This window comes from Silene latifolia, chromosome 2 (genome assembly GCF_048544455.1).
Source record: "Silene latifolia isolate original U9 population chromosome 2, ASM4854445v1, whole genome shotgun sequence".
In the NCBI taxonomy this organism is placed as follows: domain Eukaryota; kingdom Viridiplantae; phylum Streptophyta; class Magnoliopsida; order Caryophyllales; family Caryophyllaceae; genus Silene; species Silene latifolia.
The window spans coordinates 14,229,318-14,250,999 of NC_133527.1; the positions used below are offsets into that span (position 1 = coordinate 14,229,318).

General features: G+C 40.5%; 3 protein-coding genes across 6 annotated transcripts; 1 reads left to right on the top strand and 2 right to left on the bottom strand.

The window, feature by feature from the left end:
• The first annotated feature begins 3,086 nt into the window (after nucleotides 1–3,086).
• On the top strand, nucleotides 3,087–4,985 carry LOC141642324 (uncharacterized). Of its 4 annotated transcripts, none has more exons than XR_012543238.1 (4): nucleotides 3,087–3,516; nucleotides 3,649–3,740; nucleotides 4,551–4,699; nucleotides 4,805–4,985. XR_012543238.1 is itself a non-coding variant. In XM_074451104.1 (3 exons), exons 1-3 carry the CDS (start codon nucleotides 3,276–3,278, stop codon nucleotides 4,605–4,607), a joined length of 390 nt encoding a protein of 129 aa, XP_074307205.1. In that variant the 5' UTR covers nucleotides 3,087–3,275; the 3' UTR covers nucleotides 4,608–4,985. The 4 variants fall into 4 exon arrangements, 1 of the variants encoding a protein (XP_074307205.1); XR_012543239.1 differs by having other exon boundaries at nucleotides 4,551–4,680; nucleotides 4,789–4,985; XR_012543240.1 differs by having other exon boundaries at nucleotides 4,551–4,680; nucleotides 4,891–4,985.
• An 857-nt stretch (nucleotides 4,986–5,842) lies between these two features.
• Nucleotides 5,843–10,607, bottom strand: LOC141642327 (FRIGIDA-like protein 4a). Its single transcript, XM_074451108.1, has 4 exons — nucleotides 9,851–10,607; nucleotides 8,837–9,370; nucleotides 7,058–7,233; nucleotides 5,843–6,650 (listed from the first exon to the last, which is right to left on the bottom strand). The coding sequence occupies exons 1-4, from the start codon at nucleotides 10,239–10,241 to the stop codon at nucleotides 6,156–6,158; spliced, it is 1,596 nt and encodes a 531-aa protein (XP_074307209.1). The 5' UTR covers nucleotides 10,242–10,607; the 3' UTR covers nucleotides 5,843–6,155.
• Nucleotides 10,608–13,852: 3,245 nt separating this feature from the next.
• On the bottom strand, nucleotides 13,853–16,789 carry LOC141634448 (uncharacterized). Its single transcript, XM_074446624.1, has 3 exons — nucleotides 16,778–16,789; nucleotides 14,983–16,703; nucleotides 13,853–14,762 (listed from the first exon to the last, which is right to left on the bottom strand). Exons 1-3 carry the CDS (start codon nucleotides 16,787–16,789, stop codon nucleotides 13,853–13,855), a joined length of 2,643 nt encoding a protein of 880 aa, XP_074302725.1.
• Between the last annotated feature and the right edge of the window lie 4,893 nt (nucleotides 16,790–21,682).

The following is a 21,682-nucleotide window of genomic DNA, read 5'->3' on the forward strand; positions in this document are numbered from 1 at the left end:
AGCCTCATGCTGAGGACGAGTCTAATTATGGCCGAGGAAAACGTCCTCATATTCCATGGTCTCGGTACGATGAAAATGAGTATGTCACAGTATCTGCCAAGGTCGTTCCTTCTCACGATGAACATAGCCTTCCGTCTGATTCATCCGTTCCATTGTCGTCAGGTACGCCATATCCTTTAGCGCATTGTGTGAATTATGAGCAGTTTTCTTTAAATCATCATTGCTTTATGTCTACTCTTGGTAGTAATGTCGAACCGAGATTTTTTCGTGAAGCAGTTAAGGATGTTAAGTGGCGTGATGCCATGGATGCGGAAATTGATGCCTTAGATCGTAATAAAACATGGGATGTTGTTGATTTGCCAAGTGGTAAGAAAGTCATTGGCAATAAATGGGTTTACAAAGTCAAGTTGCGTGCTGATGGTACGGTAGAACGGTATAAAGCACGACTCGTGGTGCTTGGCAATAGACAAGAGGCTGGGATTGATTTTTATGAGACTTTCGCTCCTACTGCAAAGATGGTTACAGTTCGAATTTTCCTAGCTATTGCTGCATCACGACGATGGAAATTACATCAAATGGATGTTCATAATGCATTTTTACATGGAGATTTGGAAGAAGAAGTATATATGAAGCTTCCTCAAGGTTACTCCGTGAATAATCCCAGGAAAGTGTGTCGATTGAAGAAGTCATTGTATGGTCTTCGTCAAGCCCCTCGATGTTGGTTTACTAAGCTTTCCGCTGCAGTTATAGCATACGGGTCTGTGCAATGTCTCTCTGATTACTCTTTGTTTTCTTATGTTAAAGCCGATGTCGAAGTCTACATTTTAATTTACGTTGATGATTTGGTGATTGGTGGTAACTCAAGTACGGCCGTAGGCCATGTTAAGCAGTATTTGGGAAATTGTTTTCACATGAAAGATCTCGGTACTTTAAAATATTTCTTGGGTATCGAAGTGGCGCAAAGTAAGTCAGGTATATTTATTTGCCAGCGCAAATATGCTCTTGATATTTTGTCGGAAACTGGTCTTATTGGTGGTAAACCGAAAAGTGTGCCTATTGCTCCAAATCATCGCTTGGCATTGGCTGATGACACGGTCATGGCTGATTCGGACAAATATAGGAGGCTTATTGGACGTTTTATTTATCTAACAATAACGCGGCCTGACTTGTCTTATCCCGTTCATATATTGTCACAATTTATGCATCAGCCTCGTATGGCTCATTGGCACGCAACTCTCCGGGTGGTTCGATACCTGAAGAAAAGTCCAGGACAAGGCAGGTCTAAGTCAGGTCTCTTGTTTAAGCCCAATTCGAGTTTGGATTTGTCTGTATACTGTGATGCGGATTATGGTAGTTGTCCCGTGTCTCGCCGTTCGTTGACGGCTTATTTGGTTTTTCTAGGTGGTTGTCCTGTTTCTTGGAAGACAAAGAAACAGCCCACTGTGTCCCTTTCATCTACTGAGGCTGAGTATCGGTCTATGGCAGCTGCAACGTGCGAGGTTAAGTGGTTGCGTGGTTTGTTGCGGTTCCTTGGTGTCTCTGTTTCTCGTCCCGCTGTCCTACGTTGCGATAATCAGTCTGCGTTGTCTCTTGCTCGAAATCCCGTATTTCATGCACGTACTAAACACATTGAAATCGATTGTCATTTTGTACGTGATGCTATACGCGATGGTATCCTTTGTCCTACATATGTTCATACATCCGAGCAATTGGCCGATTTGCTCACTAAAGCTCTCGGTGTGCGTCAATTTGAATATTTGTTATCCAAGTTGGGCGTTCTTGATCCCCACGCTCCAACTTGAGGGGGGATGTTATGGAAATATGGTACTATTTCCAAATCTCGGTATATATTGTTATGGTAGTTTCGAGTCTTGTACTTATTTGGTTATTATTCGGTTTCCTAATGTGGTCGAGTTTGTAAGAGTATATATAATCTAATGAGAAATACACACAAAAATATTCCCAAACATTGTTACCAAAGTTTACGTTCTAACTGGCTTCATGTCAGCTGTCGAGTCTAGTTGGTTTCGATCGGTTTGCAGCATTTTGGGTTTGCTCGGGTTCGGGTCGGGTTGGACTTGACAGTTGACACTAAAACGACAAACGGATAAGTTGGATTGGACGTGGATTGAGTTAGTCCGAGTCATTTTGGTTTGCAACTATCCGGATTGAATCGGATAAGGTTAATTATTTCGGATTCGGGGAAGGTTCAGGAGTGTAATTGAGGACAACAGTAAGATTATAACAACAAACATTCGAACGAATGAATTGAGTTCAGGTTAGTTTGGGTTGCAGTCAAATTTGGGCCTTTTGAGTGAGGATATGGTATAGGTCAAGTCAAGTTTACCTGTTTATTTTCGTTCAACCCGACCCTAAGTTTATGTCTCTGTCATATTTGATACGTACGTACTTGTATATTAGTCGTCTCGTTTACCATGCCTCACCTAACTGAGTGGGATCCTCTGTTCCATTTGGTGTCCCAATTTGTGTGTCACTCCAATCACCTTCTAACACATCAACAAATTAATATAATTATTGCAATATTTTATTTTACAATAAGTGATATGTTAAAAGATGAGTGGAGTGACACATACAATGGGACACAAAAGTGGGAGAGATCTTGGCTCAACCGAGAGCCCGGGCTTCAAGGTCAGGAGTTCTTTCCATGCATTTTTGCCAATGCACTTAAAAACTGTTTTTAAATTGATAAAATGATCGGTGCCATATATTGTTCAATTATATTATATATGCTCCGTATAATATATACTTCATCCGTCTCAATCAATAGCTTATATTTGCTTTAATTATCCCATACAAAATGAAACAAATGTAAGCTATCCACGGGCACAGATGAAGTAGTAACGCATTTTCATTTGTTATCAAAAAATATTCACGAAATAATGTCTTCAACAAAAATAATTAATATACACATAAAACAAACTTAGCCTAATTATGTTTACAATCCGCGTAAAGGTAAATAATACAACTAGATTTCATTGGCGAAAGTAAAACATTTCCAACTTTCTCTCTCCACCATTGACAACATTTGCAACTAATTTATCTTTCTCAATTTCTTATCTCTATATAGTTGTTAAAAATTCATCTCTTTATTTTACGTAATTCTAAATGTTATTGTAGTTTCTAATTATCCCTTCTCATAAACACGTTTTCCTCCTCCTAAGGAGGTAAGCGTGTGATTTTAGAGAATTATTTAGAACAAGATACAGAAGCATGCATTTAGAGTACATACGTACAATCAAATAATATTAGTTTCTATGATGACCATGCATATCAATAATAATGTTGCAATATATGATAAAATACGATGCAAGAAGCAAATGTTTCCATGCATGGAACCTAATATAGTTTCGCGATTATATCAAGAGATATTAAGGGTTTTTTCGACGTGGAACGGCTTGCAAATTGCGATACAACATAAATGGGGTGGTCATGATACTACCGCAAAATATGAAGACTTTGTCATTGATATTTTAACTTTACTTTCTCAATCTAAAGGCAAGTATATATCCTCTTTTCTTAATAAAAAATTTTGGTAATTTTTAATTTATTTATTTTTATTAATATTATAATTTGTACTTCATTTTTTATGAGTTTTTTTAAAAAATGGTTGTCGTTTTTAATATTTAGGATCATATTCTGTTGATGATTTGGAAAATTTGTTGCATGAAGGAATGTTATTTTCGTTCAACACGGACATTGAAGATGGTAGCATAGAAGAGGTAACATGTTTTTTATTAAGTCTTCCTCAAGAACTTTATTAGAGCAACTCCAATAACAAGCTATAAGACCTTGTAATTTGCCTTACCCCATATTTTTTCTAAGAAAAAAAAACTTTTAAGCTACAATACTTTTCAATGGTAAATTACAATTGATGTAACTTAAAATGTCCCACTAACAAATAAATATTATAATACAAATTATTTTGTTGTTTTTAATTATTTATTTTATTATTTTAAATGCCAAGCTACACCCGCTCGTAAGCATGACGTACTTTTTGTACTCCAATGATAAGCATACTACTTGATAATTTACAATATTTGCAAGCAGGTCCTTAAATGCAACCATTGGAGTTGCTCTTAAGTGTAAAAAATAATGAATTTGTAATTTGCAATGAAATGTTATGAACGGTAATTAGCCATTCAGGACATATATTCCATAAAAATCTAGGAGAATCGCGAAAATCAAATCTATAGTAAAAACCTAATACAGAAAATAAACCATTTGACAAGTGACGAACAAAAATGTAGGTTAATAAACAATAATAATTTGAAATAGATAAACAAATACTCCCTCCTATTCAGCCTAATATTTCTCTTTCTCTAATATATGTGAAAAGTATTATAATGAAAGAGGAAATTTAGGCTGAATAGAAGGGTGTAACTGTCAGGAGTAATAGTCTTCGAGTCCGGTATGGGCATATGGCGGCATGTGCCTAAATGATGACGGTGAATGTATTGCTATCAACTTTTTTCCGATCCAAATGATTAAAAATTAATATTGATATGGAATATGGATGATTGTATTTGTAGGTAGCAGAACAATTACAGATCATGCATGAAGGTTGCCTGCATGGAATCCATCCGTAGATATATAGAGCACGTTAAAGCAGAATAGCAGAAGAAAATCAACAAGGTTTAGATGGAATAAATAAATTTCTCAGTTAATTAAGAAAATAATAGTAACATGTTATCAGAAAATAACAACATTTTATTGTAAAATGTTAACATATTACCCGTCTTATTTCAGACGGGAAACAGTCGTCTGAAGCAAGACGCGCTGGTAGTTCATCCATATTTCATCTTCTTACGTTTTCTTTCATCTTTTAACATTAGTAATTTGGTGTCCATTAATCCATTAATCTTGCTTTAGACTCTTTGGGCACGACGAGAATTCGTTGGCCCGCCGGATTTGGTTGCTTGGTTGGTTAAACACATGAATGAGTAACTATGAGTTCCGAGTTCAAATTTTATGCGAGTTTTTGGGTTGCGACTTGCGATTGCATTTTGCGTAATTACAGCTTGTCCTCTCATTATCATGCAATATGTAAGGGATATGAGAGGGTCGTATCGATTAGGTATCATCCACTGGCGTCCTCTCTTCATCATAAATGAGAGTTTAATCAAAATAAAAAAGACCGTCTTCATCTCATACTATAAGCATAGGACAGTCTTAGCTTGTGAGTGAGACACACACCAGTCCGTCTTGCTTCAGACCGCCTTATTTCAGACCTCTCACAAGTGAGAAACACATGGATGGTAAATGGGTTTTTTGTGAGAGGAAATGGTATCCGTCTGACCATTTCAGACGAATATAACGGTCAGAAATAAGAATTTGTGCACGCAGTCACACCTGATTCAATAATGATAAAAAGGAAAGTCAGTTCTAAGACGTGACAAACTTGTCACCGTCACAAGCAGGACTCGCTAATCAGCAAAAAAAACAGTCTTGTTCAACAGGAACAAACAAAAAAAAGCAAGTAGCAGTGAGGAGGCAGTGGAGTCAGCCTGGAAATTCTCAACCACGTTGTGAGTGCAGCCTTTGGTAAAGAAAGCACGTGTTGTAAGCCTCATCAAAGTCCCTTTAGCACGCATTTGCCTTACTTTGACAGAGTATCCTATCTCACGCTTTTTCTTCCTACAGATCTCAAGCACTTGTCTACCTCTTGCTCAAATCACTGCTCCACATTATATGACAGCAAACAAACCCATAATTGCTCTTTCCCTACATCGAAAACCCGCCTCAACATAAAGTCGAGGTAGTCGAGATACAATGGTCACGGCCAAATTCAATTAACAAGACAATTAAGAAAGCAATATCACAGTTTTAATACAAATGCATATGAATTAGTAAAAAGCCGAGTTGCAAGGCAGTCTGGGGGGGTTTTACCCGTGGATATCATTAAAACTTCATCCTAGATACTATTTCACAACCCCTAAGGCTACTACAAGTTTGATTAACATTAGGAAAATACAGAAGTTTTCGCAATAAACACACACATTAAATATCGCTACCCATTAAAAGGTTAGTGATTACAAAATACAAACAAGCATTTTTGGCATCAAGTCGTCATTGTAGTCGTGGTCACCATATCAGCAGTGTCATGGTTATCGGAAGGCCAGTCACCTATCAGAACTTCAGTAGTAAGCTTGAGGATAAGATGGGGTCATGCCGTTGCTGAAAACGTACGCTGGATAAGTAATAGGTGCACCCGAGTATGGTCCGGCCATGGCATGAGAAGGAACTGGCTCTGGTGAGTAGTGGTATGGAGGGCTGGTGTTTCCGTACATAGAAGGTGCAGGTCGGTCATAAGTGTATTGTACGGGTCCTGGCCCAACTGGATACTGCTGGTGTGAAGGAGACCGAACAAATGCAGGAGGTGGTGGAAAGGATGACACGTAGGCATTTGTGAGACGGCCTGCTTTGGCTGGAGGCATTGGGCCGTTGTTGCACACCCTTGTCCTCTTGTTTGCCTGTGTTGATGAGGTTCTCTTCCTGTCAATCTTGGTCTTCTCCAATTGTTCGAGCCTCTTCTTTAGACTTTCTGAGGGGAACTCTTCCTCGAGTTTGTATTCTTCAATGCACTTGAGAACTGCCCGGAGAGCAGACTGCTCTTTCCGGTTAGCGAGATGCTACACAATGGACATTCATATTCAGTGCAAACTACAAAATGACATTCCAAAGGCATTCTACTACTACCATATAAGTATATAACCACATTCCGGCTAGACATGGATTGGAAAGGCATTGCACGAAATAATTTCATGAAGGCAATTTGCCAAAGTTATTATGACAATCAACAAAATAAGGAAAACAATATCCAAATTAAATATGAACCCTAAAATGACGGCTTCTTGGCGAACCATAGTACGAAACCTATAGAGCTACTGCATATGAATCCAGAGAAGTAGATGGACGTTAAACAGTAAACACAGCGACATACTGTACTAAAACAATTAGCAGACACAATAGATTGAATAAAATCAGAAAAAATCTTCTTAAACAGAAAACAAACATCGAGAAGTAAGCAGAGATATACCGCAGATCGTCCGCTATTATTTGGATCTTCTATAATTGCAGCTGCAGCTTTCTTTGCATCCTTGAGGAAAGACTTCAACAATGGAACAGGTGGGAACCTGTCTACAAGGCCGACTTCATAGGTAAAATGAACAGCATCAACTTGTTGGCCCCTGCTAATTAACTCTTCGATCATATCTGTAGACAACAAAATAAAAAGCTTTCAATACCTAAAACACCATTTGGCTCTTTCAAGAAAAATTGAGCAAAAATCAGACAAGTACAGAATGTAACCTAAGAAATAACAGGAGTATCATGAATTCAAGAAAGATTAGGACAAGTAAATAAAGATTAGTCAAAATAAGCAAAGTCCTAAATACTTCCCCATGTAAATAAAATAACTTGCAGAACACCTAGTAACTAACCGGTTACAGACATGTTCGATTGATTAATGTAAGCTAGCATTTAATCTATAAAAGTTAAAGCAGCATAGTCTCCAAATCAGATCAGATTTCATAGCCATTCTTCAACTACAAAATCTCCTTGGTAACTTCAACCACGACATAAATTTGGAAAATAATTTTAAAAATAACCCGTAGAAGCAATCATTGAGAAAAGAACGTGGATTCGTTTCATGGTTTTAAATAATCAACAAACGTATTCTTGAGTATTCAGCTCTAAAGACAGTAAATAACATCAAACAGCAAAGAAGGCAAACAATTACCCGAATGGCAAACTATGTCAAATTTTATTTAGTTGATACATTTTTTTGTGACTGGAAGCCAACTAGCAGCCCATCTAGGACTACGAAGCAAGCCTACATCATATCGATAGATACTAATCTGGACAGTTCATATACACGATGTTACCTTCAATCAGAAAAGCATATTAATGCACATGAAGGATACAGAAAACATGGCAAATAATCTGTGCGGAAATAGCAAGCAACTTCAAGCATCAGATAAACGCCAAAGAAGCTTTTAAGAGAATATTGTGCAGAGAGAGAGTCCTTAAATGCGTATTGCCGAGATCAATTCAATGACGATAAGATAACACCATAGATTTCGTGTCATTATTTGGTTATTAGTTACCAGAGAATTTTGGCTAACAGAAGGGGTTTTCAAAACAGTTTCATAGGGTTTCCCGGTTTTCACCAAACTCACACCCTCAAACTGAGCTTTTACAGTAATATATACTCCTACATTTTATAGACCAAAGAGAATGGGTAGCTTACATATATGCAACAGTCAAATACATTCATGCAAATAACACTATCATGTGTACACCATCCAACAACAATATCCACATTCCCCCATTGCCTGAAAAGGATCCCGCAAATTTGCGGGGTAGGGGGTAGGATATACGAATGTACCTACCTTTACAACAAGGGTAAGCGGCTGACCCGAACCAAAAACAGCATCGAATGACTGCTACTTCACAGTGACCAGAAACTCAACCAATTTACAAAACACCATCACAAACATAGTCACAACAAAGTAAATCTCAAAACCGTCCATATATGATATATCTAAACTATTTGATGTCACTCTCATAGATCAAGGAACTGAGAATAATTATAATCAACATTTTTTAGTCAATTTCAGGTGAGATTGGGAGAATGAGGACAAGTCAGTCAGAATATTGAATCTCAGACACAAAACGTTAAACCACACCCTTCACATCAAACAACAAAAATTCTTCAGCTAATAATACACATAAGACGACATTATCCTCCGACATTTCGATTCGCACAACTTCAAATCACATATATCACCAAACAAAACACAAACAACCACCATACCAGGCATATTATCACCAAGCCCAAGCGAAACAGCAAGCTTAGGCATCTGTTTCCTCCAAGCAGAACCAACAACAAGCTTCCTATAAAGTCCAACATCCGCCTTCTTAACAATCCCAAACGTAACCAAATGCTGCAAAAATGTATGAACATCCGGCGTCTTCACATTCTCAATCCCGCCACGCTCCTCCAAACTCTTCTTCCAAGTCTCAGCAATCCCCTCAGCCCTCCGCCTCACAGTAGGAGTAACCATCAACCTATCCTTCCCCACCGCGGTATCAACCACCACCGGAATCAACGATTCAAGCAACAACACACAAGCCCATCCTAAATCATTACAAGTGTCCCCTCTCTTATCCACCGGAAACACCTCCGACATCGCTTCAAGTATGAACTTTGGCGGATCCACACATTCCGATAACGCTAACGGAATCTTAGCTCGCAATGTCTCTAATTCCTTCTTTCTTACTGTTACAAACTTCCAGAACTCCTTGTAATCCATCCACTCACAGTACTCCTTCAGCTTCACTAACAAACCTGATAAAACACAAGATATTCTCTTATTCCAAAAATATCTACCTTAAATACCTCACATTTTTCACTATTTCTCATTTCAGAAATATCTTCCATTTTTAAGTATTTTCAGAAAATATCTTCTATTTTTTAAGTATTTTTGCTGATATTTTCTGCTAATATTATGTATTTATATGCTTTAAATCACTACATTTCACCATTTTTTGGAGGTATAATCTCAATTTTTCTGAATTTTTTTTGCTAATATTATGTTTAACATATATCTATACTCTTTAAATCAATAAATTTCGCTATTTCGGAGTATAATCTCAATTATACTTAATTTTTTAGCTAATATGATGTGTAATATGTACTTAAATCACTATTTTCCACCAATTTACATAATCTCAATCATCTCCTTACTTTTGTAGCTAAAATTATGTGCAAAGCACATATTTACGCTCTTTAAATGTACAATTTTCGTATTTCGGACAGAGTAATTACCTTCCGAGTCGTCAACCTCGCCGAAATTGACGGGAGCATTGACGACGGTGTCCACAGCAGCAACAGGATCATCGCCGCCGCGGAAGAGGCGCAAGGCGGCGGACATGGATGACTCAGCTTTACGAATGGCGGCATCAACAGAGGACTCAATAGTAATTTCACGCTTCTTAAGATTATCAAGCGAAGCTTTAGTATCATGATCTAGAGTCTGAATCTTCCGCTTCAAAGCGTCGGATTTGCGACGAAGATCTTCCTCAAGGTTGGTGAAGTGGTCGGAGAGCTCCTTCCATAGTAAAGTACATGACGTCATGAGTGACGTTTGTTTCTGGAAGTCGTCGAAACTCGGCTGAGTCGACTCAGTAGGGTCATTCGGGTCGGGTATTGAACCCATTGGAACCCTAGGAAATTAGGGTTTGTGTTTCTCTGTCTAAGTTTATGTGGTTTTGTTGTGGCGGAACCCTAGAAATTGGGGGTTGGGGGATTGTGTTGGGTGTGAGTAAAGGGAGAAGAGGGGGGGGATAGTTTGGTGCGATAAAAAGCAGAGGGAGATGGTGGAAGAGAGAGAAAAAGGTGGGAAATTAAGGGTGACGTGGCTTGATGTGACGTCGACACGTACGGTGGGGAAATTCAAATAAAGTTGAATGAATTCAAGTGAATTGTTTACAGGTTAAAAACATTCTTCTATCAGTTGTTCGGTAATCCCTAATTAATGCAAAAAAATACTCTTAATATTTTTGGATAATGTGAGAAATTCGTTATGTTTTCGAAGCAATTTGGATCCCCTCTTCATTACTCCTCAATCCTCATCTCAACTTTTAACGGTTTAGATAGTATTTCGAAATGATCTAACCGTCACAATATTAATGAATGGTGATATGTAAGAGAAATAATATGTTTAAATGAACATATTAGAGATAATGGATCATCCATTACTTCTAAGATAATAGTGTCAGGCTTGGTAAAATTGGGTGAAAAAACGGTTATTTCCAGTCATTCCATTGTTACCTTTCACTAGAATATACTCTCTAGGGAGAATTGTTATCCACCTTCTCTTTTATATCTTCTCTTCTACCTTCTCCTCTAATAACCGGTTAAACTGTTAAAGTATGATATATTTGGCATTATCTACTTGTCATCCGACTCCACCCTATATATATTAACACAAAATCTCACTTTTTTTTTTATGACGGGGGGTTGAATCCCCCCGGGCTCATGCATTCCCGCACCACCACATGGACCATGTAAGTCACCCCCTTCGGAGGCTGCAATTGCCAAGTGTTCATCGCCCCAGCTGGTAGTCGAACCCGAGACCTCTCAACTCCTGCATTTCTGCAAGGTTCAAGGTTTAACCCGGCTATCACTGGACTAACACCACTTGGTTCAAAATCTCTCTTTAGACCATCAATATCCGTCTAAAGTTGTAGACGGGTCAAATATGTCACCACTTTCGTAATAAGACAAATAACAAGTGCGATAGTGGGGGTTGTCTTATTATGAAAATGGTGACGGATATACCCGTCTACATCTTTAGACGAATATACCCGTCTACAATGAAACTAATTGATATATTAGCTTAATCAATTGTGGAAGGGTAAATGGAGAAGGTGAGAAGGAGAAGGTAAATAGCATTCCTAACTGCATAGGAGTATGGAGTATCTCACGCACTCATTCACAAATAGTTTAATCTACAAATCAAAACAAACAACTAAAAACGAAATAGTAAAAAGTTAAAATAACAAATTACTAGTTAAAACAACGAATTACTAATCGAATTAAACTAATCTAAACTAACAATTAAGATTGAATTAATATCAATTTAATCGGAATATTACAAATCAATTTAATCGGAATAATGAATTATTCATCAAATGAAAATCGAAACAATGTAAAAAGGGTCGGGCATGGAACTCCCACCTCACGACCTAGGTTAAGACATGAGAGTTCCATGTTTAAACCTAGGTAGAGACATGGGAGTTTTATAGCTTGAAGATATTAGAGCATGTATAATAAATAAGATTTATCCTTCTTTTAGCATATTCTCTCATCTAAGAGGAGATCCTCTATATTGTAGATAATGCATAGAACATCATCCTCTATATTGTAGATAATGCATAGAACATTCTCTTTAAGAGGATGTTCTCCACTTCCTCTAAAATTAAAGGATTTGGAACATTGATCCTTGTCCCAACTATTCAATCATATTTTTCCATTTTTAATATTTAAATTTTATTTTTTCCTTTTAATAAAAATTGAATATAAATTAAAATGCTAGATGATGGATAAGAGGATAAAAGAAAAAATAAGAGGTAATGTACTTTCTATTTTACATGCTCTTGGGTTGAACTTTCTCTAGTGAAGTATGATCATTGTTTTCGCGAGACTAATAAAGTAGCTAACTTTATAGTCGATTTTCTATACCCGTACAAAAAATGTACGGGTAGTAATATCAGGCGCTATTATTAGATACACGAGCATATAATTGAGCGTGATTAAGTGTTCAATACCGTGGCAATATAAATAGTTAAATTTGGAGATACCAATATTTGATAAATATTAGATTTGAATATCAGATAATATACAACCGTATTCTATTAGAATTATATTTTAGGTATTTGACATGCTACATCCGTTGAATGTATGTAAATTATAACATTTTATGTAAATTGTGACATTTTAACTTATGTTTTAACATAAGTAGTTAAAATAAAAATATGAGATAGAAATAGAAGGAATTGACTTGAGGAGAGAGGTTAATTAAATAGAATAGAAAACATGAGGGATCCACATATTGAAACTCAACAATCAATGAAAACTCTTTAAAAAACTCGGCTTTTATACTATGTAGATGTAGATTTGAAACATGTGTATTCTTCTTCTAGGTGGGTTGGAACTTGGAAGTGAGTGGCTTTCAGGGGGTGTTTGGTTCACGCGTGGATATGGGTTTGGAATCGGGAATCATACCTGGGTGGTATTGGGTTGGAACTTGATACCTCATACCTTGTGTTTGATTCAATTTTGGGGGTATGGGGTTAGAAATCAATCAAAGCTAAAAAAATCTTCAAAATACAATTTTTTTAATAATAATTTTTATACTATTAAATCATGTAGATAAAATTTAATTAAATATAAATATAAAAAGTTTTTTTTTACAATTTTTTGTATCACTTTTTAATATTTCTAATTTGATACCATAGGTATCAATCTCATACCCACCCCCCTCCATGGGTATGAGAAACCCATACCTCATGGGTTTGAGGTATGGGTATGAAACCTTCATTTCCTTCAAACAAACACATGGTATGAGTTTGGTTCATTCCAAACCCATACCTCATACTTATATTGGGTGAACCAAACACCCCCAGTCTTTTACTCTCTTTCCTCGTACGAACGGATGAAATAGGTTGGTCATACTCATACAGACATACAATCATACTCTAGGAATTGACCCAATTTTTCTTTCCTTATAAAAAAAATAACCTAGGTTTGGAAATAGAACTTTTCTCATATTTCTTTTTGTAAATAATTTAATAAGGGTTAATTTGATTAGTAATTATTTTTAAATTATTTTCCGATTAAAATCTTAAATCTGTAGTGTTTGTTGTTAGTAATTTGTTAATTTGATTAGTTTAATTGATTTATTTGTCGTTTTGTTTGTCTGTTTGTCGATTAATTTGTTCATTAATTCAATTTATTTTGTTTCGTTGACTCGATTAAGTTTATTTTGTTCATTCGCTTAATTTGGTTCGTTAATTCGAATAATTTTGAAATTCATTTGAGTTATTAACTCGTCAAGTGAAAATTATAAAATGGGTAATAGGATGTTCATTAATATTATCGATGATTTAAAATAATTTGACAACGATTTTTTTTTTTTTTTTTTTGGGAAAGGTTAAGTATATTAATCATCATCTCAAAGGAGTACAAAAATGGAGTATAAGTTCACTAGGTATCTAAGGATCTATAAAATATACACAATTACCAAACACGAACAACTAACAAAATTTAGTGTCTAATTTGCTGCAACCATTGTTCTTCCTCTCTTGTCAATTTGGAAGTATTCCTCGCCTGAAACCGCGTACACACATCTGAGATCAAATTCTTGACGAGCACAGCAGGGTGAAGTACTTTAGAATATATCCTCGCCTGATTTCTCACTTGCCAAATCAAGTAGACCAGTTGAATATGACAAGCACAAATGATTCTCCTAATCAGAATGCTTCTTCTTCTCCCTCTTCTGTTCCATTCAACAAGCTCCCTGGGATTGAACTGGGCCTTTAGTTTCAGCTGCAATAAAGAGACACACCTGGAACTAAATTCACAATCAAAGAAAAGGTGTCCATGATTCTCATCATCAGTAGAACAAAGAAAGCATTTCAAGTCAGAAACGCCTCCCATATGAGCAAGACGATCCTTAGTGAGGAGCCTGCCAAGTTTATAAATCCAGAAAATGAACGAGGCTTTAGGTATGTTCAGAGAGTTCCAGCAAAGCTTAAACCAACTGACAGGAGTACCAGGGCTTCTCAACCAGTTGTATCCTTCAGTCACAGAGTAATCAGAAGCTTTACCAAGCCAGGAATCAGCAGTATAAGCAGGTTTGAAGATACACATAAGATGGGCTATTTTTTTCCAAGACCAACTACAGTCAACAGGAGGCTTGTAGTTGGACCAATGCACCCCTTTCAAATAGACATGAGAGACCCATTTCACCCACAAATGGTCCTTCTTAGATGCAATCCACCAGATATATTTGCCTAACAGGGCTTTGTTCCAATTCTTTGAATGTTTGAGCCCTAAACCTCCCTCACTCTTAGGTGCACAGCAATGATCCCAGCCAACAGCAGGTGCACGCCAGTAAGTATCTTTTCCCCCCCAAAGGAAATTCCTGCACATGCTATCAATCTTGTTCATTATACTGTTAGGAATAAGAAAGATAGTAGACCAGTAAGAATGAAGGGATTGAAGCACTGCTGTCACCAAAGTGAGTCTGCCAGCATAGGAAAGATGGGTAGCCCCCCATGATCTAATTCTGGCAGTGATCTTATCTGTGAGTTTTCTTCCCTCATTTTTGGTGAGTTTCTTTGAGAAAATAGGTATCCCCAAGTATTTAAAAGGCAGGGACCCTTTCCTGAAACCTGAAACCTGAAACCTGTAAGATATCACCCATAACTTGCTCAGTAACACCATTAAAATAGATTTCAGTCTTCTCCTTGTTCAAGCACAACCCAGAGGCTGCAGAGAAGGTGGCAAAAGCTCTCAACATCCACATAATAGAAGCTGCAGTCCCTTTAGAAAAGAGGAGAAGGTCGTCAGCAAACAATAAATGATTCAACCTCAAAGGGCCACACATGGGGTGAAACCTAAAATCATCCTGCTGCCCCACCACATTAAGAATCCTTGACAGATAGTCCATGCACAAAGTGAATAGAAGAGGAGACAGGGGGTCTCCCTGCCTGAGGCCCCTTTTTCCTTTGAAAAATCCAAATGAATTGCCATTAAGGGTTAGTGAATAAGTAGGAGTGGTAACACAACACATAATCCATCCAATGAACTGTTTAGGAAACTTCATATAGGTGAGCATCTGAAGCAGGAAATCCCATTCAACACTATCATAAGCTTTCCTTAAGTCTATCTTAATAAGACACCTAGGGGAAGCAGCTTTCCTATTATAAAGCCTCACAATGTCCTGGCAAATGAGCACGTTTTCAATAATATTTATCCCTTTGATGAAACCTCCTTGATTATCACTTACTATCTCAGGTAGCACATCCCCCAGTCTAGCACATAAGAGCTTGGCAATACATTTGTAAATTGTATTACAACAAGCAATAGGCCTAAACTCAAGGACACTGGTAGGGCAATTGGTCTTAGGGATAAGAGTAATGTTGGTGGTGTTTAGCTGTTTCAACAGTTGGCCAGTAGTGAAAAAATCAGTGATAGCATCACATATTTCAGGCCCCACAATGTCCGAAGAGTCTTTAAAAAATTGGCTAGAATAGCTGTCAGGACCAGGACTCTTATTGGGTGGAATAGAAAAGAAACAATGTTTAATTTCCTCAGGAGTCACAGGCTGCAGAAGTCTCTGAGCCATCTGTAAATTAACAACTCTCCCAGTATTAACAGTGGCCTGATGCACCTTAACAATAGAAGCACTCGTTCCCAGCAACTCTTCATAATACCTCAAGAAAGCTTGTTCAATAGCTTGAGGATCCTGATGTAAGACTCCTTGGACATCCTGAATCTGAAAGATTTTGTTACTGATCTGCCTCTGTTTGATTTGACTATGAAAGTATTTGGAATTTTCATCACTCCCTTTAAGCCATTCAGCTTTAGACTTCTGCTGCAAGTAGCTATTTTTTGCTTTCTGAAGTAAAGAGAAAGAAGCAGCAGCTTCTCTCTCAGCATGACTGATATGAGTATCATGAGGACTGAGATGCAACTGCGTTTGTAGATCATCTAAGATGACTCTGGCCATATCAGCAGTTCTTTCCACATCAGAGAAGTTATTCTTGTTCAGATTCCTCAGAGGTAGTTTAAGGTTTCTCAGCTTAGTAACCACCTGATACATTTTCACACCTTTAACCTCTTTAGCCCATTCCATCTGAATAATAGAGTGAAAATTGGGAGCCAGACTCCACATGTTGAAATATCTAAAAGAAGTTTTCCTAGCAGGCATAGCAACCTTTCTATAGCAAATGCAAGGACAATGAACAAAAGTGCCCTCATTCATGAAGTAAGCATAGCTATCAGGATAGAGGAACATCCACTCAATATTGACTAGGAATCTATCAATTCTTGAAAAAACTCTTGTATCAGGATCATGCTTATTATTCCATGTGAAGAAGGATCCATGAGCCTGAATGTCAGTTACTTCACAATAGGTCACACACTGCCTAAAATCTCTGAGTTCATTCCCATTCACCTCACTACCAAGTCTCTCATTATAATTAAGTAAAGAGTTGAAGTCCCCGCACACACACCAGGGTTTAGTACAGATGTCTTTAAGATTGTTCCGGGTGTAATTCCAGAGCAGTTATTTGTTACCACCTGTGCTTGTAGAATGATGTCTTTGGTTGAATCCTCCTCTCGGTCTCCTGAAACAGTGAACAAACTGAGGGCTCGGCTTTGGACCGAGCGAACTCACTCCGACGCTCAAGTCAGTAAACTTAAAAGGATTAAGTCGTGTGTTACTTGGCGAAGTATATATTGTAGAGAGATGAGAAAAATATTACCAGGTTATGAGGTATTTAGGTTAAATTGTGGATCCCTTCCTCAATGAGGGTTGAGGAGTATTTATAGACTTTCACCTTTTGTCACGTAGTGGCCAAGTGGCTAGCAGGTGGAAAGACTGATCTACCCTCGGTCGAGGGACCCATGGCAGGCCGGCGTGCCCTGTTGACTCGCCGCCGAGGGGTCTTGGATATGAGTTCGCGGGTATGTGCCCCGGCTGGCTAGTTGTCCTAGCTGGGACACAAGTGTTAGGCCGTCGGGCTTCGTCGGCTAGGCTGTCGAAGGTGTTGACTTACTTTGGATATCTTTGACCTTGTTCAATATGTTGACTCGGTCAGCGGGTGCAGAATATGCCCCATCAATTTGCCCCCAGCGTAGTCTATGCCATGGCGTAGACCTTCGATGAGTGTTGAGCGTATTCTGCGCAAGTTTGAAAATTTTTCTGCCCCGGCTTCTTCTACCTCGGCTTGGTCATGTGATGGCCGTACCATATCCCCCCTCCACATGGTTGTGTAATGGACATCCGATGTGGAAAAGAAAATGTCGCCGGCTGAGACCAGAGTGGAGAGTGCCGGTGGTTCTGATTGCCCCCGGCCGGTGCTGTCTAGCTTGGTTGATCATGTGGCCGGCGGAGAACAGATACTTTAGGAGTTTGTTGAGGAAGATGAATAGGCAAAGAGATATGAAGGGGCGTGTTGAAGACGCTTAGTCACTGTTGCTTTGATTGACATTTAACTGTTGTGTCGATTGACCTTATGTGGCTGCATGCTTGACATGTGTCTCGTTGCTGATTGGTTGACGCTTCATGGGCTTTGCCCTGATTGGTCCTTCTTCGTGGGCTTTGCTCTATAAATAGAGCAGTATGCCCCATAATTTTTCCGCAAAAATTTCATTCCTTCGAAAAAATTTCTTCTCTCAAAATTTTCAAAGGTTTCTTTCTCCTCTAATCCTCAGGATTGTTACTTCGGCGTAGCCAACTTTTCTTCAAGGTAAACAAACAAATTTACCAACTTTTAATTGTTAAGTTTTTGTTGTGAACCATGTCTTCTACTGATGCCGGACCTAGTAACCGTGCGCCGGGAGGTTCCCCGTCGCGTCTTGATGAAGAGGAGGCACTAGCCGCCATCCCGCTAAGGTCCGGGGGTCCTAGGTCTCCTTCTCCTGTCATTGATCCACAAGTTTTGGAGGAATGGGAGGATGAGGATGATGACGGTGATGATTTCGAAAGGACTCATCCTAATGTGGGGAGGTCGTACGTAATGGATCACGGCGACGCCTGTTAGGTTGGGCTTGACCGTGCTTTTACCCACAAATTTGCCAGTTGCTCTGGCCCTGACTTTTTCGAGCGTCACTTCTCCTTTGGCAGGGGGTATAATATTGTTATCCCTGGGGAAGGTCAGGCGGTCTGTTGCCCTCCCGAGGGCTGCATCGGCGTATACATCCGACACCTGGAGTACGGGCTCCGGTTTTCGCTGAATGACTACGTTATGGCCATCATTAGAGCCATGAACGTCGCCATGGCCCAACTGCACCCGCTGGCTATTAGGACTATAGTCGGCTTTGTCTGGCTCTGTCTCTTCAAGGGGGAGGTTCCAACGGTTAATTTATTCCGTCGACTTCATCACCTTCGGCCGTCGTTTCCCGGTCGCGTCGGGTGGTACAGCGTGCAGATGGAGCCGGGTTACGTCTCCGTGGATAAGCTTTCCTCCTGCAAGGACTGGAAAGGGCGGTGGGTGTACGTTGAGGTGCCGGATGACTATCCGCTACCTCGGTCCTTCCAGCACCAAGTCAATTTGCGGTGCGAGAGTAAGGCGGAGCATGACAAATGGGTCACCCGGGGTAAGCTTAAGATGGACGCCAGCAAGGTCCCTCTTAATGCGGATGAGAAACTGGCGGTGAGGCTGTTTGAGGTGGAGAAGAATGGGGTGCCAAAGAGATGGATTCCCCCGACGCAGATCATTCTTCAGGATGAGCTGCTCTGCCAAGTCGGCCTCATACCGGCCCTAGCACAGGGTGAGTGGGGTCGGTGTGAGGCCCATCTCTGCTTTCAATGTTTCTGTTTTTTGAATTTTGATTTATTTCTTTTACTTAATTTCTTGCTTCGTTTCCTTTGCAGACCATTTTGGCCCTGACCTGTCTGAGGATATCCTCCGGAGAATGGGGCTTGCCAAAGACAAGACCGTTGTTGATCTGCATCCTAAGGCCCAGGCCCGTGATCGTAGACCGGCGCCAAATGATCTCATGGATCAGCAGTTGAAGGGCTTAGATACGTCGGCGGCCCAGGCGAAGGTTGCTGGCAACATACTGCGCCGAACGCGGAAAACAAAGTCTTCGGCGGCGACGGCGTCGACATCAGTTCCACCTCCACTCCCTTCAGTCCAAAAGGAGACGATGGAGATCGTCGATATTACTGCCGAGGACGAGGTCACCGTGGCAGAGGAATCTCCTCTCTTTCGTAAGAGAAAGGAGACAGCCTCTGCCGCTGCTGTCGCTGCTGAAACTGGCAAAGAAAAGGATCCTCCAGCCAAGAAGGCCAAGACTGGTACGGATCTAACCTGTGGCTCATATTTGGCTGGTTCATTAGGCGTTCCTGATGACAGTCTCTCTGGTATGTCCACATATGTTGACACAGATGCCTTGATTGAATTTTTTGTAGATAAACCACCTCCGTCTGCCGGACATACTGTTGATCGGCGTGCTGAGAAGCGTCCTGTGCAGACGGGTGGTAAAGATGCCAGCGTTGTCTCCTCTTTCCCGAAGCCTACCCCCGCCCAGATTAGGTCGGAGGGCCTAGGTTTGTCTAGGATGGTGGCGAAGTGGGCTGAAGTGGCTGGTGCTCATATTATGGAGCAGGAAAAGGCCATGGCTGAAGTTGCCCCACAGCTTGAGCGGCTCAGGCTTGAGGTCGCTGATGCGAAGAAGGAAGCTGAGAGGGCCAAGGCTGAGGCTGAAAAGGCGGTCCTTGCTGAGCGGAAACTTAGGGAGGACGCTGAAAAGGCGGTCCTTGCCGAGAGAGCCAAGGTCGAGGCTGCGGATGCTGGTACCGCTAAGTTGCTGGAGGAGCGTGACCGGCTTCAGGCTACTGCTAACTTCATTGCCAAAAGGAGGGACGAATGGAAATCCATGTTCCAGGCCCAGGGAAAGGTGGTTCGGAATAAGGAGGCCATCATTGCCCAGAGGGAGGAGGACATTGAGAAGCTCCAAAGCGTACTTCTTCCTAACATGTGTGCCCAATACCGGGACCTGGCCGAAGAAGCTGCCAGGGAAGTGATTGGGGAGCTCTTTTCTCTTGATGGCTCCTTTCCATGGCAAAAATTTGACGAGCTGTTGGATGACAAGCTCGAAGCTAAAGAGAAGGCCGCGGAGGCGAAGGCCGTTGAGGAGGCAAGGGTGAAGAGGAGGCTGCGGAGAAGGCGGCCCGTGCTGAAATTGTGAAGGCGGCCCATGAAGAGGCTGCGAGAATGAAGGCAGCTGAGGCTGCTGAGGCTGAAGCTTCCAAGACGGCTTCTGGGTCGCCTATCAAAGATGATGTTGCTGACGTCGCTGATGGCGAGCAGCAGCAGCAACAGGCATAGGGGGACGGGCGGTCGTCACCAGGTTCACCCGGCATCTCGGATAGCTTTAGCTGTTCGGGGGCCAATTATTAAGCCTTGCCTCCCTGCCATCTTTTGGCGCTTCATTGACATGTCTGTAACTTTTTGCTTTTCCTTGTGTTTTTGTAAAAACTTTGGTAGGTTGTGTTCGGCTTATCCCTATGGGGACGACCGTCGTCTGTATTCTTCTTGTAATCTTTTTAAATAAAGTTCGTCTTACTGGCCCTCGGCTTGGCCGGGGCTTTTATCACCATTCTTCGCTTGTCTTTTTGCGTTATTAATTGAGCACTTTTTCTTTTCTGTTTTTACCTTCGGCTTTGGCCGAGGCAGTTAGAATGCGTCTCAACTGTACTTAACGTCTTTAAACTTGTTGGCATGTTGGTCGCTTCCTCTTTCACTCTCGGTCTTGCCGAGGCGTCCGATTTGCGATTCCCAACCGCCGCTGTGAACATGTCAGCGTATCGATCGTTGTGTCCCCTGCCAGGCCTTCGGCTGGCCGAGGCGGCTAGAGGTTACGGCGCGACAACGTTCGTATCTGTAGACATATTGATCGCTACCTCTGCCAGGCCTTCGATTGGCCGAGGCGGCTAGACTTGCGTCTCAACTGTACTTATACGTTCCTAAGGCATATTGATCGCTTCTTCTGCCAGGCCTTCGGTTGGCCGAGGCGGCTAGAATTGCGTCTCAACTGCAATGGTAGTGACTGCCGTGGCATCTACTTCTTGGGGTGACCGCCCGGCTTGGGCCGTGGCGTCTACCTCGATATGACTAAGGAGGGGATAAACACTTTGATGGAAAACTTGGATGATTCTTCATTAGATATAAACATGCGTCTGGGTGCCAACAATTGTTTTGGACACCTCCGCCGCTATACAAAGTATTTCCTGAGATTGTCAGTGTTCCAATGGCTCATCAAAGGCACACCCTCCATGTCAGTCAGCCGGTATGTACCCGACCTCATCTCTTCAACCACTTTGTAGGGACCCTCCCAGTTGGCCGTTAATTTACCATG